This window comes from Tachyglossus aculeatus, chromosome 12 (assembly GCF_015852505.1).
Source record: "Tachyglossus aculeatus isolate mTacAcu1 chromosome 12, mTacAcu1.pri, whole genome shotgun sequence".
Classification (NCBI taxonomy): Eukaryota; Metazoa; Chordata; class Mammalia; order Monotremata; family Tachyglossidae; genus Tachyglossus; species Tachyglossus aculeatus.
In genome coordinates, this window is record NC_052077.1 from 15,018,598 (window position 1) to 15,038,900 (window position 20,303).

Below are 20,303 nucleotides of genomic sequence, written 5' to 3' on the forward strand. Positions count from 1 at the left end.
AATGCTTATCTAGTATACGATTGAATACTAGATTATTGAGTAAGGGCTCAATAAATACGATTGAAATACGATTGAATATTATACTAGATAAGCGGGTCGAATGCTTATCTAGTATACGATTGAATACTAGATTATTGAGTAAGTGCTCAATAAATACGATTGAAATACGATTGAATATTATACTAGATAAGCAGGTCGAATGGGGACCGTCTCTATATGTTGCCAACTTGTCCTTCCCAAGCGCTTAGTACAGTGCTCTGCACACCGTAAGCGCTCAAGAAATACGACTGAATGAATGAATATCCATCAGTCGTATTTATTGAGTGCTTAGTACAGTGCTCTGCACACCGTAAGCGCTCAAGAAATACGACTGAATGAATGAATGAATATCTGTCAGTCGTATTTATTGAGTGCTTAGTACAGTGCTCTGCACACCGTAAGCGCTCAAGGAATACGATTGAATGAATGAATGAATGAATATCCATCAGTCGTATTTACTGAGTGCTTAGTACAGTACTCTGCACACAGTAAGTGCTCAAGAAATACGATTGAATGAATGAATGAATATCCGTCAGTCGTATTTATTGAGTGCTTAGTACAGTGCTGTGCACACCGTAAGCGCTCAAGAAATACGATTGAGTGAATGAATGAATGACTATCCATCAGTCGTATTTTTTGAGTGCTTAGTACAGTGCTCTGCACACCATAAGCGCTCAAGAAATATGATTGAATGAATGAATGAATATCCGTCAGTCGTATTTATTGACTGCTTAGTACAGTGCTCTGCACACTGTAAGTGCTCAAGAAATACGATTGAATGAATGAATGAGTGAATATCCGTCAGTCGTATTTGAGTGCTTAGTACAGTGCTCTGCACACAGTAAGCGCTCAGTAAATACAGTTGAATGAATGAATAGTGAGCATTCACTGTGTGCAGAGCACTGTACTAAGCTCTTAGCACTGTACTAAGCTCCCCTTCTAGACTGTGAGCCCACTGTTGGGTAGGGACCGTCTCTATATGTTGCCAACTTGGACTTCCCACGTGCTTAGTACAGTGCTCTGCACACAGTAAGCGCTCAATAAATGATTGATTGATTGATTAGGAGAGTACAAAACAACAATACTTCTTCGTTCATTCAATCGCTTCATCATTTACATGGTGGGATAGGGAAAGCAGAAAAGTACTAGAGAGGCGCTGATGCATAAAAAGGTGGTGTCACCCATTAGTGGAGTGAAAGTGACTAGACTGTCACTTTCTAGACTTCTTCTAGACTGTGAGCCCACTGTTGGGTAGGGACCGTCTCTATATGTTGCCAACTTGGACTTCCCAAGCGCTTAGTACAGTGCTCTGCACCCAGTAAGCGCTCAGTAAATACGATTGATTGATTAAAGTGAAGGAATTAAGAGAGAGAAACACATAAATGTAGTGGGCCTTGCAATTAAGGCATCGCATCGACATTTGCTGCAGGGAGGAAGCCATCATCATCATCATCAATCGTATTTATTGAGCGCTTACTGTGTGCAGAGCCCTGTACTAAGCGCTTGGGAAGTACAAGTTGGCAACATATAGAGACAGTCCCTACCCAACAGTGGGTTCACAGTCTAAAAGCGGGATAATAATAATAATAATAGCAATAATAGCATAGGCCTCTTTTTTCTTTCCTCTTCAGTGCAGTGCTCTGCACACAGTAAGCACTCAATAAATACGATTGATTGATTAAAGTGGAGGAATTACAAGAGAGAGAAACACATAAATGTAGTGGGCCTTGCAATTAAGGCATTGACATTTCCTGCAGGGAGGAAGAAATAATAGCATAGGCCTCTTTTTTTTTTCCTCTTCAGTGCAGTGCTCTGCACACAGTAAGCGCTCAATAAATGCGATTGATTAAAATGGAGGAATTACGAGAGAGAAACACATAAATGTAGTGGGCCTTGCAATTAAGGCATTGACATTTGCTGCAGGGAGGAAGCAGTGGGACAACCCGATCACCTTGTAAACTCCCCGGCGCTTAGAACAGTGCTTTGCATATAGTAAGCGCTTAATGAATGCCATTATTATTATTATTATTATTATTATTGGCCTCTTTTTTTTTTTTCCTCTTCAGTGCCGGGGCTCTTGGCTCAAAATACTAATTGGCATCTTGTTTTTGGGGACGTTAGCAGAAGGACTTCAGAAGCTCCGTGTCCCCAAGTCATGTTGGACTATGAAATCATGCAATCTACTGCAGTTGTTTTCCAGGTTTAGTAGAAGGCATATTGCACACCCAAACTGTAGAGCAGATTCTAAAGTCAATCAATCAATCGTATTTATTGAGCGCTTACTGTGTGCAGAGCACTGGACTAAGCGCTTGGGAAGTACAAGTCGGCAACACACGGAGACGGTCCCTACCCAACAGCGGGCTCACGGTCTAGAAGGGGGAGACAGAGAACAAAACCAAACATACTGACAAAATAAAATAAAATAAACAAAATAAAATAAAATAAATAGAATAGATATGTATAAGTAAGATAAATTCTTCCAGAGTGTGAGCCCACTGTTGGGTAGGGACTGTCTCTATATTTTGCCAATTTGTACTTCCCAAGCGCTTAGTACAGTGCTCTGCACATAGTAAGCGCTCAATAAATATGATTGATGATGATGATAAATATGTACAAACATATAACATGTACATATAAATTGTACATATATGTACAAACAATCAGTCTTAATGGGCCTGCCAAAAGTCAAGCCTGCGCCTAAAGATTAACCACTGTTGCCAGACCAGGAGTGCCCTTGCCACGCTGACTGCCACATGGCTGCCAACTTGTCATGGCAACTTATATGTTGCCAACTTGTACTTCCCAAGCGCTTAGTACAGTGCTCTGCACATGGTAAGTGCTCAATAAATACGATTGATTGGCTGCCAGGATAACGATGGTATCTGTTGTACTTCCCAAGCGCTTAGTACAGTGCTCTGCACACAGTAAGCGCTCAATAAATACGATTGAGTTTATTAAGAATAATAATAATAATAATAATGATGATGATGGCATTTCATTCCTCCCCTGCCTTACCTCCTTCCCTTCCCCACAGCACCTGTATGTATATATATATATATACATATATATATATATATATATGTTTGTACGGATTTATTACCCTATCTATTTACTTATTTTACTTGTACATATTTATTCTATTTATTTTATTTTGTTAATATGCTTGGTTTTGTTCTCTGTCTCCCCCTTCCAGACTGTGAGCCCACTGGTGGGTAGGGACCGTCTCTATATGTTGCCAACTTGGACTTCCCAAGCGCTTAGTACAGTGCTCTGCACACAGTAAGCGCTCAATAAATACGATTGATTGATCTGTTAAACGCTATGTGCCAAGCACTGTTCTAAGCGTTGGGTTAGATAGAAGGTAATCAGGTTGTCCCACATGGGGCTCCCGGTCTTCATCCCCATTTTACAGAGGAGGTAACTGAGGCCCAGAGAATAATAATAATAATAATAATGATGGCATTTATTAAGCGCTTATTATATGCAAAGCACTGTTCTAAGCGCTGGGGAGGTTACGTGGTGATCAGGTTGTCCCTCGGGGGGCTCACAGTCTTAATCCCCATTTTACAGATGAGGGAACTGAGGCCCAGAGAAGTGAAGTGACCTGCCCAAAGTCACACAGCTGACAATCGGCGGAGCCGGGATTTGAACCCATGACCTCGGACTCCAAAGCCCGGGCTCTCTCCACTGAGCCACGCTGCTTCTCCAAGTCAGCTTGTCCTCTGACTTTCTTCTCTACCAGGACACTACCCTGCGGGTGCTTTCTTCTTTTAGGAAGCACGAATCAAAAGCACAATCGGGGTTTTTCCTATTTTGTGGCTCGTGGTTTTCATTTGTCCATATTCTGTTTTTATATGGGAAGCAGCGTGGCCTGATGGAAAGAGCACAGGTGTGGGAGCCAAAACCTAATAATAATAATAACAATTACGGTATTTGTTACACGATTAATAGGTGCTGAGCACTGTTCTAAGCACTGGGGTAGGTACAAGATAATCGTATTTATTGAGCACTTACTGTGTGCAGAGCACTGTGATTGTCCCATGTGGGGCTCCCAGTTTTAATCCCCGTTTTACAGGTGAGGGAACTGAGGCACAGAGAAATGAAGCAGCTTGCTTAATTTCGCACAGCAGACAAGTGGCCCCTTCCTTCCTCTCCCCCTCGTCCCCCTCTCCATACCCCATCTTACCTCCCTCCCTTCCCCACAGCACCTGTATATATGGATATATGTTTGTACATATTTTTTTACTCTATTCATTTAATTTATTTGTACATATCTATTCTATTTATTTTATTTTGTTAGTATCTTTGGTTTTGTTCTCTGTCTCCCCCTTTTAGACTGTGAGCCCACTGTTGGGTAGATACTGTCTCTCTATGTTGCCAATTTGTACTTCCCAAGCGCTTAGTACAGTGCTCTGCACATAGTAAGCGCTCAATATATACGATTGATGATGATGATGATGAAGTGGTGGAGCCGGGATTAGCCCCGTGTCCTCTGATTCCCAAGCCTGTGCTCTTTCGCTGGTCCGCTGGGTGACCTTGGACAAGTCACTTCGCTTCTCCGTGCCTCAGTTTCCCCACCTGTAAAATGGGTATTAACCCCGCCAGCCGCATGTGGGACAGAGTCTGTGACTATCTTAATTACCTTGTATCTATCCCAGTGCTTAGTACAGTGCCTGGCCCAGTAAACGCTCAACAAATACCACAATTATTATTATCCTGGGAGGTGTGTGCGTGTCTCCAGTCGGTGTAATTGTGTTTTTAAAGTGTAGAGACAGACTATCTAGAGGAGGAGTACACAGCACCTGTATATATGGTTGTACATATTTATTACTCTATTTATTTTACTTGTACATTTCTATCCTATTTATTTTATTTTGTTGGTATGTCTGGTTTTGTTCTCCGTCTCCCCCTTTTAGACTGTGAGCCCACTGTTGGGTAGGGACTGTCTCTATGTGTTGCCAATTTGTCCTTCCCAAGCGCTTAGTACAGTGCTCTGCACATAGTAAGCGCTCAATAAATACGATTGATTGATTGATTGATTGATTGAGGAGTAGAACAAGTAGCAAGCTAAGCAATACTGGGAAAGGTCTGGAGACTTTAGGGGTGGCTATCTTGAAAGCTGGAGTTTCAGTAATTTGACTTAGGCTCATAGGTTGAAATGGTTGTGGTTGGGATCCAAATTTAGAGAATACTGGTGTTTGGGTGTCCCAGGAAATTGTTGGGTTCCCTGATCATTCCCACATCCAAAATCTGTGCTGTCCCATTCACCGGCAGGCTCAATAAATCTCGATTCAACTCACTAGTCAAGCAGAACTGTGACTGCTGAATAGGTGAGCGAGGGCCAAATCAATCAATCAATCAATCGTATTTATTGAGCGCTTACTGTGTGCAGAGCACTGTACTAAGCGCTTGGGAAGTACAAGTTGGCAACGTATAGAGACAGTCCCTACGCAACAGCGGGTTGAAGAGAGAAAGCCTTTTAAGGCAGGCCGCCCTTAAAGCGTGAGTCAAGTGTGCTAGAGAAGCAGCGTGGCTTAGCGGAAATCAATCAATCAGTCGTATTTATTGAGCGGTTACGGTGTGCAGAGCACTGGACTAAGCGCTTGGGAAGTACAAGCTGGCAACATATAGAGACGGTCCCTACCCAACAGTGGGCTCACAGTCTAGGAGGGGGAGAGAGAGAACAAAACCAAACAATAGTAACAAAATAAAATAAATAGAATAGATAGGTACAAGGAAAATAAATGAACTGACTAAGGTACAAGAGTGATTTTCTTTGTTGGGGGCAGTGGACAAGTGTGGGTAAAGATCTCTTTAAATATAACATTAAGTCTTCTACAGGACACTTTGTGTTGTACAGTTAACGTCTGGACTAATGTAGATTCCCGAAAACTGTACTTAGAGCAGAGGGAGGTAGGAAGTGGATGTTCTTGGTTCATCATCATCATCATCAATCGTATTTATTGAGCGCTTACTATGTGCAGAGCACTGTGCTAAGCGCTTGGGAAGTACAAATTGGCAACATATAGAGACAGTCCCTACGCAGCAGTGGGCTCACAGTCTAAAAGGGGGAGACAGAGAACCAAACCAAACATACTAACAAAATAAAATAAATAGAATAGATATGTACAAGTAAAATAAATAAATAGAGTAATAAATATGTACAAACATACATATATACCGGTGCTGTGGGGAAAGGAAGGAGGTAAGAAGCGGGGGATGGAGAGGGGGACGAGGGGGAGAGGAAGGAAAGGGCTCAGTCTGGGAAGGCCTCCTGGAGGAGGTGAGCTCTCAATAGGGCCTTGAAGGGAGGAAGAGAGCTAGCTTGGCGGATGGGCAGAGGGATTGGGGGCATTCCAGGCCCCGGGGGAGAAATAATAAAATGGTTCTGCAGAAATAATAAAATGCTAAAAGGCTGCAGGGTGGATTGACAGCGTTGCTAAACCAACCGGAATACGCTTCTCAGCGTTTAATGCTGTAGTGCACACTCGCATCTCCAGTATTTAGGAACGTTTTTTTTTTTCATTTTCGTCTGCTGATTGAGTTCACACCGACAGGATATGAGCGGAGATTGACATTCCAAAAAATGCGCACATAGAAATTTTGTATTCTTGTTTTTGAAAGAACTGATGCTGTGAAGGAATATCCTGGTAAGTTAATGGGCTCACTCTGTTGTTCAAAGTTTAGCGGGCCCTGGTTGGGGGGGATCACTAAGAGCCCCCTCCCCAAGCCTTACCTCCTTCCCCTCCCCACAGCACCCGTATATATCTGTACATATGTATTACTCCATTTGTTTTACTTGTACATGTTATTTATCTATTTACTTTATTTTGTTAATATGTTTTGTTCTGTCATCTGTCTCCCCCTTCTAGACTGTGAGCCCGCTGTTGGGTAGGGACCGTCTCTATGTGTTGCCAACTTGTACTTCCCAAGCGCTTAGTCCAGTGCTCTGCACACAGTAAGCGCTTAATAAATACAATTGAATGAATGAATGAACAATGGATATAGATGACATGCATCCACGATTCAGTATTACGAATGCCAAGGCCCGAATGAACTTAATTTAAAGCCCAGCAACTTGGACGTGTCTTAATTTTCCACACAAAGGAATTTCTTCAACATAGATATGTGACTTAATAACTTTTCAGGGCTCTTTCGACTTGAAACAGCTGGACTGACGGTGCACAAAATGCTGTTGTTAATTACTGTTGTTATGTAACAGAATGAAGTATAGAAAAGTTATCTATACTTACCACTTGAGACTGCTGGACTGATGGTGCACAAAACGCTGTTGTTAAGAACTGTTATGTAACAGAATGAAGTATAGAAAAGTTATCTGTATATATGTGTATATATATGTATATGTATGTGGTATATGTATATATATATATATATATATCCTGCATATATGTATATATGTTTGTACATATTTATTACTCTATTTTACTTGTACATATCTATTCTATTTATTTTATTTTGTTAGTATGTTTGGTTTTGTTCTCTGTCTCCCCCTTTTAGACTGTGAGCCCACTGTTGGGTAGGGACTGTCTGTATATGTTGCCAATTTGTACTTCCCAAGCGCTTAGTACAGTGCTCTGCACATAGTAAGCGCTCAATAAATACGATTGATGATGATCTGTACTTACCACTTGAGACTGCTGGACTGACGGTGCACAAAACGCTGTTGTTAAGAACTGTTGTTATGTAACAGAATGAAGTATAGAAAAGTTATCTGTACTTACCACTTGAGACTGCTGGACTGATGGTGCACAAAATGCTGTTGTTAAGAACTGTTATATAACAGAATGAAGTATAGAAAAGTTATCTGTATATATGTATATATATATGTATTTGTATGTGGTATATATATATATATATATATATATATATATCCTGCATATATGTATATATGTTTGCACATATTTATTACTCTATTTTACTTGTACATATCTATTCTATTTATTTTGTTAGTATGTTTGGTTTTGTTCTCTGTCTCCCCCTTTTAGACTGTGAGCCCACTGTTGGGTAGGGACTGTCTCTATATGTTGCCAATTTGTACTTCCCAAGCGCTTAGTACAGTGCTCTGCACACAGTAAGCGCTCAATAAATACGATTGATGATGATGATCCACTTGAGACTGCTGGACTGACGGTGCACAAAATGCTGTTGTTAAGAACTGCTGTTATGTAACAGAATGAAGTATAGAAAAGTTATCTGTACTTACCACTTGAGACTGCTGGACTGACGGTGCACAAAATGCTGTTGTTAAGAACTGCTGTTATGTAACGGAATGAAGTATAGAAAAGTTATCTGTTCCCAATGAGATGACATATTTTGTTGTTGTTCATATCAGAGGAAATGAACTCCAGTGTTAGTCCAACTCATTTGGAAGTGAGTCTTTGGTTTCCCAATAATGAACATTACAGCGCTGTTCCTTTTTTCCCACTTGAGGCCCACCGCTCCAGTTCGGCTATCGTTAACAAGCCAGGAAGGGAAAGGAGGTGGGCGGGATGGTGCTCACAGCCAGAGTTGTTGTTCCCATCCCATTCCAATTCTCGGAGCTGGAGTTGGGATGGAACGGTGGAGCGTGTCAGGAATTAGTGGCAGTGGGTTCCCTGTGCCGAGCGTGCCACAGCACCTGCTGGGGGCCGAAGGTTAATTTTAAAAAAGGAAAACACTGGAGTTGTGTGTTGGGGCGGGAAGATGAGGGAGGAGCCTGGAAAACCATCGGGAATGGGGCCGTGGGAGTAACTGGAGTCTGGAAAACCACCGGGAATGGGGCCGCGGGAGTAACTGGCTCAAGTCGGCAGATACGGCAGGACATATCCTCAGGTTGCACGTCTTTTGGGGGCTGCCCGAACTCAAATAGAGTTTAAATAAAATGCCTTTTAGTGTTTGCAGTATTTTTTAATATTTAGCACTCATTAAAAGAAGTCTGTGTTTTTATGTTAACAGAGGGTGTTTCTGAAGGTTGTTAAAATAAGCAGCTTGGAAAGTCACTTCACCTCATGCCTGCCAATTTTTAAATTTACAGTTAGGGTTTTGGGGGGATAGACTTCCAAGATCATGTTGGCAAAATTGTTTCTTCTTACGCTTCTAAGACTTGTACCTTTTATGTTCAAGTAGTAGTTTTTTTAAAAAAAAAAACTAGTTTTTTTTAAAAAAAATGCCAGATTAGTTAGCAGCTTGTAATTTAAAGGTTTGACTGGCCACATCTATCGTTTCCACTGGCTTGATGCTAAATGATGCATGTATTTTACGGAATTGAATGGATGCTATCTGTGGTTGTGTGGTTTAAGGTAGAACATCTTGATTTTTAAGATTTTTGGTACTTTGCAGACCAAGTTGACTTTCTGTTCTCCCATTCCAGACCATTCAGGAGTACTGCACTCAAGATCAGAAAACTCACCATCTATGATGATGAATGCTGACATGGATGGTACGGTTACTACTTTAGTAAGGTGAATACGGGGGGCAGTTTAGTAGCCGCCCATCTCATAATTATTACATTGAATTTCATCTTCTGTATTATAGCTGTTGAGGCTGAAAATCAGGTGGAACTGGAAGAGAAAACACGGCTTATTAATCAGGTGTTGGAACTTCAGCACACACTTGAAGGTTAGTTTGCTTTTAATAATTGCCCCTGCAAATGGCTCGTTGGACGGTTGACATTTGGGATGCAGAAACGGTACAAACCCCCACTAGAGAAACCGACTCCTGTGTTGTAGCTGTAAATTGGAGCATCTGCTTGAATCGGGTCTGAGAGCCAGCTAGCAGAGGCCTCTGTGTAGACTTTGTTGAATCCAGATCATCATCATCATCATCATCAATCGTATTTATTGAGCGCTTACTATGTGCAGAGCACTGTACTAAGCACTTGGGAAGTACAAATTGGCAACATCTAGAGACAGTCCCTACCCAACAGTGGGCTCACAGTCTAAAAGGGGGAGACAGAGAACAAAACCAAACATACTAACAAAATAAAATAGAATAGATATGTACAAGTGAAATAAATAAATAGAGTAATAAATATGTACAAACATATATACATATATACAGGTGCTGTGGGGAAAGGAAGGAGGTAAGATGTGGGGGATGGAGAGGGGGACAAGGGGGAGAGGAAGGAAGGGGCTCAGTCTGGGAAGGCCTCCTGGAGGAGGTGAGCTCTCAGTAGGGCCTTGAAGGGAGGAAGAGAGCTAGCTTGGCGGATGGGCAGAGGGAGGCCATTCCAGGCCCGGGGGATGACGTGGGCCGGGGGTCGATGGCGGGACAGGCGAGAACGAGGTACGGTGAGATAGGAGATAGGAGTCTTGGGTACTCCATTTGGTCCTCTTAGTTCTCTCTGTAGCATCTCCCCTCTGTGATGAGAACTAGTTCCTTTGAGTCCCCAGTTCGTGACCGTTCTACCTTCGCAGCATCTCTTGACCACCCAAGCTGGTCCAATCACCTGGTCATAGCCCACCCTGACTACAGTGTGGATCATTTTTCTAAAAAAAATTAGTTTTGTACAGGTCTCCCCCATACCTCCTAAATCGCCAAGCGTTGCCTCACCTCCCCTTCACACCCAACAGACCACCACTCTCCCCTTCTTCAAAGCCCTACTAAAATCACAGATCTCCCAAGAAGCCTTCTCTGACTAACGGCTCTTCTACCAACACTTTTTTCCCTCCCTTCTGGGTTGCTTAAGCCCCTGAGTTTGTCCCCTGAGCATTTTGGTACTTATCCCATCCGCACTCCTCACACACATCCTGACACTCTCCCTTTTCCCCTAGCTGCAATTTATTTAATGTCTGTCCCCCCAGCCCCAGGTATTAAGCTCCTTGAGGGCAGGTATCATTTCTACCCCTTCCTATACCCTCTGAAGCACTTAGAGTGCTCAAATACCATTCATTGACAGGTGGTCTCTAAATTGCTCTCTTCTTTCCAGTGTTTTGAGGACTAGTCAAACCCATTTTCCACTCCTGATTGAGTCCCAACCACCTAGGGTCTTGGGAAAGAGCTAAATTCCCTGCCTCAAGGGATATTACCCTCTAATGGAGCGTCAGTTTATTTAGTCTTCCGAGTTTACACGCTGCAGGTAACGCTACAGTGTGCTGGGGATGAAGTAGAGGAAGTGATCTTTGCTGTTGGTTTGTGAGTGAAACAAGAGTAATATTATTGTCACTCTTAGTCTGTTTCCCTGTGGTGTAAACTGTCTATTGATTAATGCATGCATGGGAGGGGATTAAAACATTTGACTGCCAGTTGACTTCTGCCCAACGTGTTTTAACAGATCTCTCTGCCAGAGTAGATGCAGTTAAGGAAGAAAACCTGAAGCTGAAGTCAGAAAACCAAGTTCTTGGACAATATATAGAAAACCTTATGTCCGCTTCTAGTGTTTTCCAGACAACTGACACCAAAAGCAAAAGAAAGTAAGGGGTCGGTCCCTCCCTTGCTTCAAGGTATTGCTGCTATTTTTTGGTTGAGGTTTTTCTTTTAATATGCATCGGCTACACAAGTTCCAAATGTCTTAGTTTGTGGCTTCATTAAATATTCATGGAGATAATGGCAGTTGTAGGCAGAGTTAAGAGCACTAACCTATCTGAGGACATCAGTGAATTTGTGTTTTATGTTAATCTTTGGAAAAATGTGCAGATGTATTGTGGAGACTTTATAATTAGATTCCATAGATTTGTTTAAGGTTAAGCTAGTGTCTGACATGGCCGGGTTCACTCTGAAAAAGGCTAAGTTTGGGGAGTGTTAATGAAATGCGTATTGTGAAAATTCCTGAACCATGTTCTGAATGTGTAGTTTTTAATCTGGCTTGCGCCCGCTCCATGTGGCTCCATCTCCCTTCCTTCCTCTTACCACCTCTCCACGTGACAGGGAATGTTTAACAGACTTCTGTCTCCCACTTGCAAATTATGTTATAAATATGAGAGGCCAGGATGAGAATTTTCATAACATCCAATTCTAAGTTGGGCTTGTTGGCTTGCCCCTGGCAAACTGAAAAAAAAACTATATAAAAAAACCCCAAAACTGGCAATGCTGAACTTCTTTTATTTAGAAAAATAATTTCCAGTTTACTTTTCCAAAACTCTACTCTGCCCCTATCATTAAGAATTTTTAACTTAAAAGGTCAGTTCAAGTTTTTTTAGAGGTAGAAAAGGAATTAACCCAAAGAACCACGCAGGCAGATATAAGCACCGATAAGCGAGCGTGTCTCCAGTCATTTTCCCTCTCTGAACACACGTCGATCCTCTTCTGTTGTCTGTGGATTCTCACTCATGGACATCAGGGAATGTTACGTGGGAGAGAGTCGATGGAAAAGGGTCACTTACTCCAAAGGAAGTCTTTCGTCAAGATATCAGAGCCCGTTCAGAAATCATTAGAGCAAGTGCTCCAGTGCACAGAACAGGAGCAGTGTGTGCAAAACCCATTAGGGTGTATATGAAAATCGTGCAAAGAAGGGGCAGTTTTTACCTACGGTGCAAGTTGACCGTCTTTATCAGTATTTGAATTGAACAAACCTCCCAAAAGCTGATCCAGGGATTTGGATTGCAGGATGGTGGGAGATGCCTTTTTTGCTAAATGAGTATTTTTAATCAAATCTCAATTTTGAGAGTTAACGTCAAAACGTGTCGGCCGCCCAGGGAGCAAGAGGGTCCGCCGCTGCCCAGGAGGGGGTATGGCTTGTAGCTATTAAGCCACGAGCCACTTTTAACCAAGAAGCACTCTTAACGTTTGTTTTGTATAGATGGAAGATTGAATAAAGTGATTTAGCTGTGTATATAAATATATAAAGTAGTCAGGACTGAAAACACTTTGCATCGTGATCTTTGGACTTAATTTATGAACGTTTAAAAGTGGTTGCAGTTTGAAATTCCAGTTATTAAAATTTTTTTTTTTGGATTTTGTGCGATCCAGTTTCATTATCTTTGCGTTGTCTTTTCTAGGCTAGCAAAGAAAGCCGTAGCTGTTCATTTTAAGACAGGATGGTAACTCCTCTACTCTCCCAAGCACTTCGTACAGTGCTCTTGCACACTGTAACTGTTCAGATGCCATTATTCTGTTAGTGCTTATTTTTATGCTGTTACCTTAAGTCACACCACAGCCAAAATCACAAAATCATTTCCCTCGGGCTGGGTTTGCGTGCTATGTGAGTAAAACGGAATCCCCTTCCATCCGGCCTGGTTTAACGCTAGTGCTTCTCAGGCATTTTTCAGAAACAACAAATAATTCATCAGCTTTAACCAGAACTCTCTCGATTCTTTGTTCGCAGATAACATCTCTGCGAACAAATTCCCCACTCTAGGTTCCATCCCCATCCATGGCTTTCCGTTGTCCTGGCGACCAGACTAGAAGGTGGGGTTGTCTGGAGGCCTTGTTCCTTTTCATTGACGATTCACTTTACATTGCCCTTTCAATTAGCACCATTCTAGAGTGGAATCACGCACAGGAGGATAGAGGATGAAATTATTCTAAGCACAGTTCAAGAAAGTTAGAAGGGGGTTGGCAGCAGGATTCAGGTGACTAAGCCCTGCTGGGATTTTTAGCTGGATTTAGATACCTCTGGTTACAGATCTTCTGGTAGCCTGCCTCTTTGGTTTGTTTGTCATCTACTAGAACCTCTTATCTGTGATGGTGAAATCCAAAACGGGTCAATTCCCGTCCCTAACATCCTCTGGCTTAGGACTACTCTCCTTAGATGGAGGCCTGGGGTGGGATGGAGGCTATTTCCTATTCTGGGGGTAGAAAGAAGCACAAAGGGAAGAAGGCAGGAGGTAGCCGCTTCCCCACTGGACAATATGGAATTTGGCCCTTATTTCCAAAGGATGTAGCTGATGGACATGAATACAACATGGGGAGGGGATTATTAGCAGTTGGATTTTCCTTTAATACAGATGACTTGAGTTTGGGCTGCACTACTTTCCTCAATCTTTTTAAAACTTGGGAATATTGCTAAAATGACTATCACAGCTGGAAATCCTCTTTAAGCCAGACCACCAAGCTAGACATTAGGAAGTGAAATGTTCTGTTGAACCAAATCAAAATTTAATGCTGCTTTTCTGGGTAACAAGGAAGTCAGGAAAGATTCTGCTCTGGCAGGGCACCAGATTTCTCTCGGTTCATAATGTTTAGAATTTAACTGCAACTGGGAGACAGATTCTGGTGACCCATCTTAGAAAGGGGCAGCGTAAAGGCAGGGAAAGGATTGCTATCCCAAGAGGAAAGAGCGCTGTCTATACAACCCTAATTATTTTTGGTTCTGCACTGCAGAATTGGACAAAAAGGGTTAATAGCCAACCTCTTAAAAAGCCACCCAACAGTTGTACTGAATGTAGCATTGAAAGATCAAAACAAACCAGACGTCACTAGTCCTGACTAGTATTTTTTAACATTATTTGGGGAGCCATTGCTTGAGGGGAAGATGAGGTTAAAAAAAAAATAGATTAATTCTAGTGACACACAGCCCCACTGTTGGCAGAATTTTAAGTGAAAGATGGACTAAAGTTGCCCCAGCACCCCTCTCCCCGCCCCGCCAAAAGGAAACAGGTACACATCTATGGTCTTGAAGCAAATAACTGAATGTGAATCATTTTTGAGGTCCTACACCTTTGCAATTACATCAGAGCTTCCCCTTTATTCCACAAGAAGCTTGGTTAGTCCTTGAAGACCAGGAGAGCCAGATCTGCAGATTCCCATTTTCTACTGCAACCCAAGCCCCGTTACTTGGGGCGACCTAATGGTAAGTTTAAAAAGGATCCGTGTTTTTAAGATGCAATCAGATTTTAAGCAGGGGCTATTAAGCTTTCAATATAATGGGAAAGACGTTTGGCAAAAGGTACCATTTACTAATATAAGAAGAGCACCAATACAGGGTAAGAGAGCAATAATCTTCAATGTTAACCAGCTGCCTCTGAAGTAGGGGTCAACTGCATCATTGGCAGAATTTTGTTTACTTACTACTGAAATGAATTTGTATGAACTCCATCCAACAGGTCTGCTCCAACTAGATGCTTTTTCCAGTTCAGCTGAATATTGCATTAAAGTTAAGCACCCAGGTTATCTATCGTGAGTTGGAAAAACGTTCATTTAGAAAGAAATATATTAAATATTTGAGCTTTATTTTCAAAAGCAATGTACAATAGCAAATATTTTGTAAACAAGGCCACCCTGGCTTAAAATGGGAGAACTATAAAAGTCAGAAATTCATCTGTACATCATTCTAGTTCAATAAATTAAACATCCTTCCATTCAAATGAAAAAAAAATACACTTGGACTACTAGTAAGTAACCAGTGATTCCACAAAGGACAGCTGTCTGCCAACAGAGCACCTTTTAAAATAAGTTCCTGCAACCAATTCTCTAATAACAACTGGACACTAAATAAATGTAAGTCAAGTACACTTTAAATTGTTGCTAGAACCACACAACCATATAAAAGTTTTATTGCATTTAGCTCTGTACACTGGTGCAACTATTCCAATTTAGAGAAGTGAGCTACAACATGACCGTATTTTACCTAGTAATGCCAACATGTGACTTGTGCAACAGCTAAAGTGAGTCTCTTACCAACTCATTTGCTCTGGCCATTTGATAGAGCCAAACTGACAGCAAAACAACTAAACTAAGAAGCCTCTGCTTTAAAGTACTCAAATCTCATAGTCAAATTGCTGTTTTCTTTTATTCTAAATTCAAAAACCAGATAACTTTACAGAGAGCATTTTCCTCCAAAAGGAAGACCACGGGAGAGTTTCGGGAAGAACTTAGAGGCTAGAAGAGGAAGCAGGAGGTGGAGAAAGATCAGAATTCAGCAGGTCTGTCACCTGTGGGCTGCCTCTCTGCTGCTCAAGAAGAAAAGCCCAATTTCTCTCAAAGGAAGTCTAAGGACACTACTTGGAGACTGTTCAGTCCTTTCGTACTTTTCTTTTGCGAACCGACTTCATTGGCCCATCTCCTGATCCTGTGCTCTCATCAGCGTCTTTCATCTAGAAAAATGTCAGAGTAGTGAGTTGAGTCCAGTACAAATATGCCTGCAACAAGTCCTCTGGCAATTAATTTTTACCGATTTAATTACAACATACACTCCCTGAGTGACTTGCGTTCCCTTCCTACTGCCGATACCAACAATCTGGACCCCTCTGCATGCCTTTTTGGACCGATTAAGTCCTATTCAGCCCAAATTCGAACCTACTGATCTTTAGGACGACACAGCTCTTCCCACAAGAACCTCACTGGTAAAGTAGTGAAGTAGCAGAGGCTGTTGTGGCATCTCTCACCTTAGTCATCATCATCATCATCATCAATCGTATTTATTGAGCACTTACTATGTGCAGAGCACTGTACTAAGCGCTTGGGAAGTACAAATTGGCAACATATAGAGACAGTCCCTACCCAACAGTGGGCTCACAGTCTAAAAGGGGGAGACAGAGAACAAAACCAAACATACTAACAAAATAAAATAGAATAGATATGTACAAGCAGAATAGAGTAATAAATATGTACAAACATATACATACAGGTGCTATCATCATTAGCACCGGCATGGGATTTTTTTTAAGCGGCATCCCTCTATCTCTGTTAGAACTTGACTCTCTTTTCCAGAACGTCTAAAACAAACTAGCACACTCCCTGCCCAAGAAGGGAATGAAAGGAGAGTGGTGGTGTGGCAACAGCATTTGGAGAATCAAGGCATTTAATTCCCCAGAACTACAATGGGACCGAAAGGGAGCTTCATCTCAGCCAAATGGGTCAGGGGTTGGGGTTGATGATGATAATAATGATAATAATAATAATAATGATGGTACTTAAGTGCTAACGATGTGCCGAGCACTGTTCTAAATGCTGAGGTAGATAGAAGTTCATCAGGTTGGACACAGTCCCTGTCACAAGTGGGGTTTATAATCCCCATTTTACAGACCACACAGCAGATATGTAGCAGATCCACGCTTAGAACCCAGGCCCTTCTACCAGGACCGTGCTCTATCCAGCACTAAGTCACGCTGCTTCAGTTTAAGGCTGCATCCATACAAGAGTAGTATCTAATGTTCAAGTGGGGTGAAGAGAAGAGTAAGTGCTAAGGGTGACAGTTCTGATAATGTTTAGAGAGTTGTAAATGAATAAAAGGCTTCCTTTCGTGGAGGAGGCTCTGATGATGGCTGTGATCCGGAAGGTTTCAGAGGGAAGATTATTTTCCAGGTCAGGGGAAACAACATAAGAGACTGAGAAAAATTAGAAGGTGAGCTTGAGAGGAACAGGTGAAGGCTCAATTGTGCGTTGTGGGATTCACAATCCAGTTCTCCCTTCCTGCTTTGATTGTGAGTCCTGGATGGGACCCGCACTGTCTGACCTGATTACCTTATATCTACCCCAGCTTTTAGTACAGTGCTTGGCACATCGAAAGCACTTAACAAATACCACAATTAATACGCCTGTAGTTCACTGTGAGATGGAACTGATCATCGGTTTTGTGCCCTGGTGGATGAACTCTCAATAAAGAGAAAATAGAGACTGCCCAGTATAGTTGGAATTGGGACGGCAATGAACTTTCCTTGAGGGTTGAGGTTTCCATGCAGCAATGTTTCAGCGGGATGGAGCCTGTACCTGTGGCCTAAGCCGTAGTTTTCACTGTAGTCCAAGATATTTTCATTCCGAACTTCAGAAGTCTCTTTGCTAAAGTGTTTACCACTAGAGACAGTAGTGGAAAAAGGAAGCAAGCTTACCTCATCCTCAGAACCGGATTTGTTTGATTTATTGCCTTCCTCTTGCCCTTCTGGAGTTCCATTTTCTTCTTCACTCTTTTCTTCAGTTTCAACTTCATCCTCTGCAACACAGATTTCCTCTGAAACACAGATTTCAGTCAAATGGTTGACTTAGTGGATTTAGGATTATGATATTTGGAAGACGAATCACCCATCCTTTTTTTTCCCCTCCAGGTTTTCTCTCAAAACTTCCCATGTTAATTACTCCTTGTGGTGGTGCCCATGGGGTGAATATTTGTTTGTCTTTACAGCAACATCTCAAAAAGGTATGCTGGAGGAGGCTAAACTGCTTGCAGTTCTAAGCTCCCCTGCACTGGCCCCATTAAAATGAATTTTTAATCGTGCACCGGGGAGGCCGCTAGCTCTTGTGCCCCTGTATTGATTTCCACCGTTCCGTATCACGTGAAGTTGTTTAACTCATCTGAACCAAGCTAATTTTAATAGAGTTTAACAAAGAAAGCCTGTGATTCCTAAGGGCACCCGTGTGCACTCTGGTTCCACACATCCAAAGGAGGAGCCAGGACTAGTATGGCCTCTCAGAATAGCTGTCTGAACAGGGACTTTACTGCAAACCGTATGTCTGCTTCCCTGTGCCAGCTTGGGGGCTAAGATTTGAAACAACAGGACCGTGGCAGTGACTTTTACAAGTATGCTTCGGGTGCCCTAGCTGAGCAGTATTCCTCCAACAAGTATGCGAGGTTTAAATGTTGTGACAACAAACAAGATTTTGGGCTGAAGAAGCCTCACCTGATGCTGATGGCAGATTCGCTCAGCCCACAATGCAATCAATCGTATTTACAGTAAAACACTGTACTAAGCGCTTGGGAGAATAAACCGTAACAAAATTGGTTGACACCTTCCCTCCCCCAAACAAGCTTCCAGTCTAGAGGAGGGCTTAATTATGGAAACCGTAGGGTTGAGGCTGGAACTATTTATTCCCTATTTCCCCCTTTTAGACTGTGAGCCCACTGTTGCGTAGGGACTGTCTCTATATGTTGCCAATTTGTACTTCCCAAGCGCTTAGTACAGTGCTCTGCACACAGTAAGCGCTCAATAAATACGATTGATGATGATGATGATTATTCCACAGGTACCTATTTCACCAATCATTCCCTTCTGCAACAGACGCAATCAAAACAAGAAGTCTAGCTTACCCTTTTCAGGAGTTTCGCTATCAACTTGATTTTCCTTCTCCTCTTCCACATCTAAAGGATTCTCTACAGCGGCCTTCTCTTCTTTCACTTCCTGTTCCAGCGCTCCCTTCGTTTGTGGCTTCTGTATGTCGGTTTTTTTTGTAATCCGCTTCTTCCACCGTTTTCTACAAACAAGGTACTCATTAAAATGGGTACACGAAAGAACAACTGCAACAACTTAGTCCTACTGCTGCAATACGGGCATTCTAGATACCCACTGAAAAATACGGAACGTTACCAGCAAGAGAGCAATTTAAAAAATAAAAATGGAAAGAAACAATGAATGTTACGGGATCTAGCGCAAGTCAGTCAACTTCCCTAGGTCTCGTTTTTCTCATCGGTAAAATGGGAATTAAATCCCCCTCCCTCCAGCTTCAGACTGGGAGCCCTACGTGGGACAGGGACTTTGTCCAACCTTGTACCAAACTCCGGGTCTTAGAACAGAGAACACATAGTAAGCACTTAACTACCACAAAGAGAATTGGAAGACGAGAGGAAATCTATTTCCTTTACCTTTCTTGGCCAGCAAAACAATGTAATTAACGCTATAGGCAGCCCTGTGGTCACAACATAAACAATCCACAGCCACGGACGTTCTTCTGCAGCAGTCATCAGCTGGCTGAACACACCAGGCTACATAAACGGAGAAGAAAGGACATTTTTCTCTGTTTTCTAAGACTTCCAGGTCAAGAACTCCTCTTTTAAAATTCAGTATGTACCCTGCCGGACATTCTGATCCTCACCTTTGGAGCCTCTGTGGAAATGATGGTTAGAACGTGACAAAAAGTTGCCCAGAAGAGGGAAAACAGAGACCAAATCCTGCTGTCGAGATGATGAAAAATATGAAGAACTAGGTGGCTCTTGGTGAAGAGGGAAATCCCTATTATAGCAACGGTTGCCGTGCTGGGAATTATAAGTGGGATTCACATGGCAGACAACAGAATTTTCATTCATGGAGGAGCTGAGGAAAACAGCATTCTTCATGGACCTATTGATGGCCTGTGTACAATCTTGCAGATCTCCAGGTTGGCCTGAGAATACGCTTTGAGTTCCGGCCCATCAAATCATACTGCCGAATAGATCTAAATTACATGGGCGCAATCCGTTCTATTTACGGGACGCCAACTCGGTGGGCAACGTTATACTAAGCGCAATCCCTGCCCTCAAGGAGTTCTCTGTTTAACACGGGAGGAAAACAATTTAGAGATCAAACACCTGCTGTGGGAAGGTGCTTGGGAGAGTTCAATAGTAGATCAATCAGTAGTATTGATTGAATGCTTACTAAGGGCAGAGCAGCATACCAAGTGCTTGGGAGAGTATAAGAGCA

At 42.3% G+C, this 20,303-nt stretch overlaps 2 protein-coding genes across 2 annotated transcripts in view; one reads left to right on the plus strand and one right to left on the minus strand.

The window, feature by feature from the left end:
- SCOC (short coiled-coil protein) overlaps nucleotides 1–12,935 on the plus strand; it is a 46,346-nt gene extending 33,411 nt beyond the window's left edge. Inside the window, exons 2-4 of the mRNA XM_038755324.1 lie at nucleotides 9,410–9,478; nucleotides 9,574–9,657; nucleotides 11,312–12,935. Of these exons, the coding sequence (XP_038611252.1) occupies nucleotides 9,410–9,478; nucleotides 9,574–9,657; nucleotides 11,312–11,454 (296 nt within the window). The 3' untranslated portion in view covers nucleotides 11,455–12,935. The remainder of the gene's footprint in view (nucleotides 1–9,409; nucleotides 9,479–9,573; nucleotides 9,658–11,311) is intronic.
- Nucleotides 12,936–15,687: 2,752 nt separating this feature from the next.
- CLGN (calmegin) overlaps nucleotides 15,688–20,303 on the minus strand; it is a 35,461-nt gene continuing 30,845 nt past the window's right edge. Inside the window, 5 exon segments of the mRNA XM_038755089.1 lie at nucleotides 15,688–16,010; nucleotides 17,745–17,863; nucleotides 18,938–19,076; nucleotides 19,078–19,101; nucleotides 19,490–19,609. Of these exon segments, the coding sequence (XP_038611017.1) occupies nucleotides 15,930–16,010; nucleotides 17,745–17,863; nucleotides 18,938–19,076; nucleotides 19,078–19,101; nucleotides 19,490–19,609 (483 nt within the window). The 3' untranslated portion in view covers nucleotides 15,688–15,929.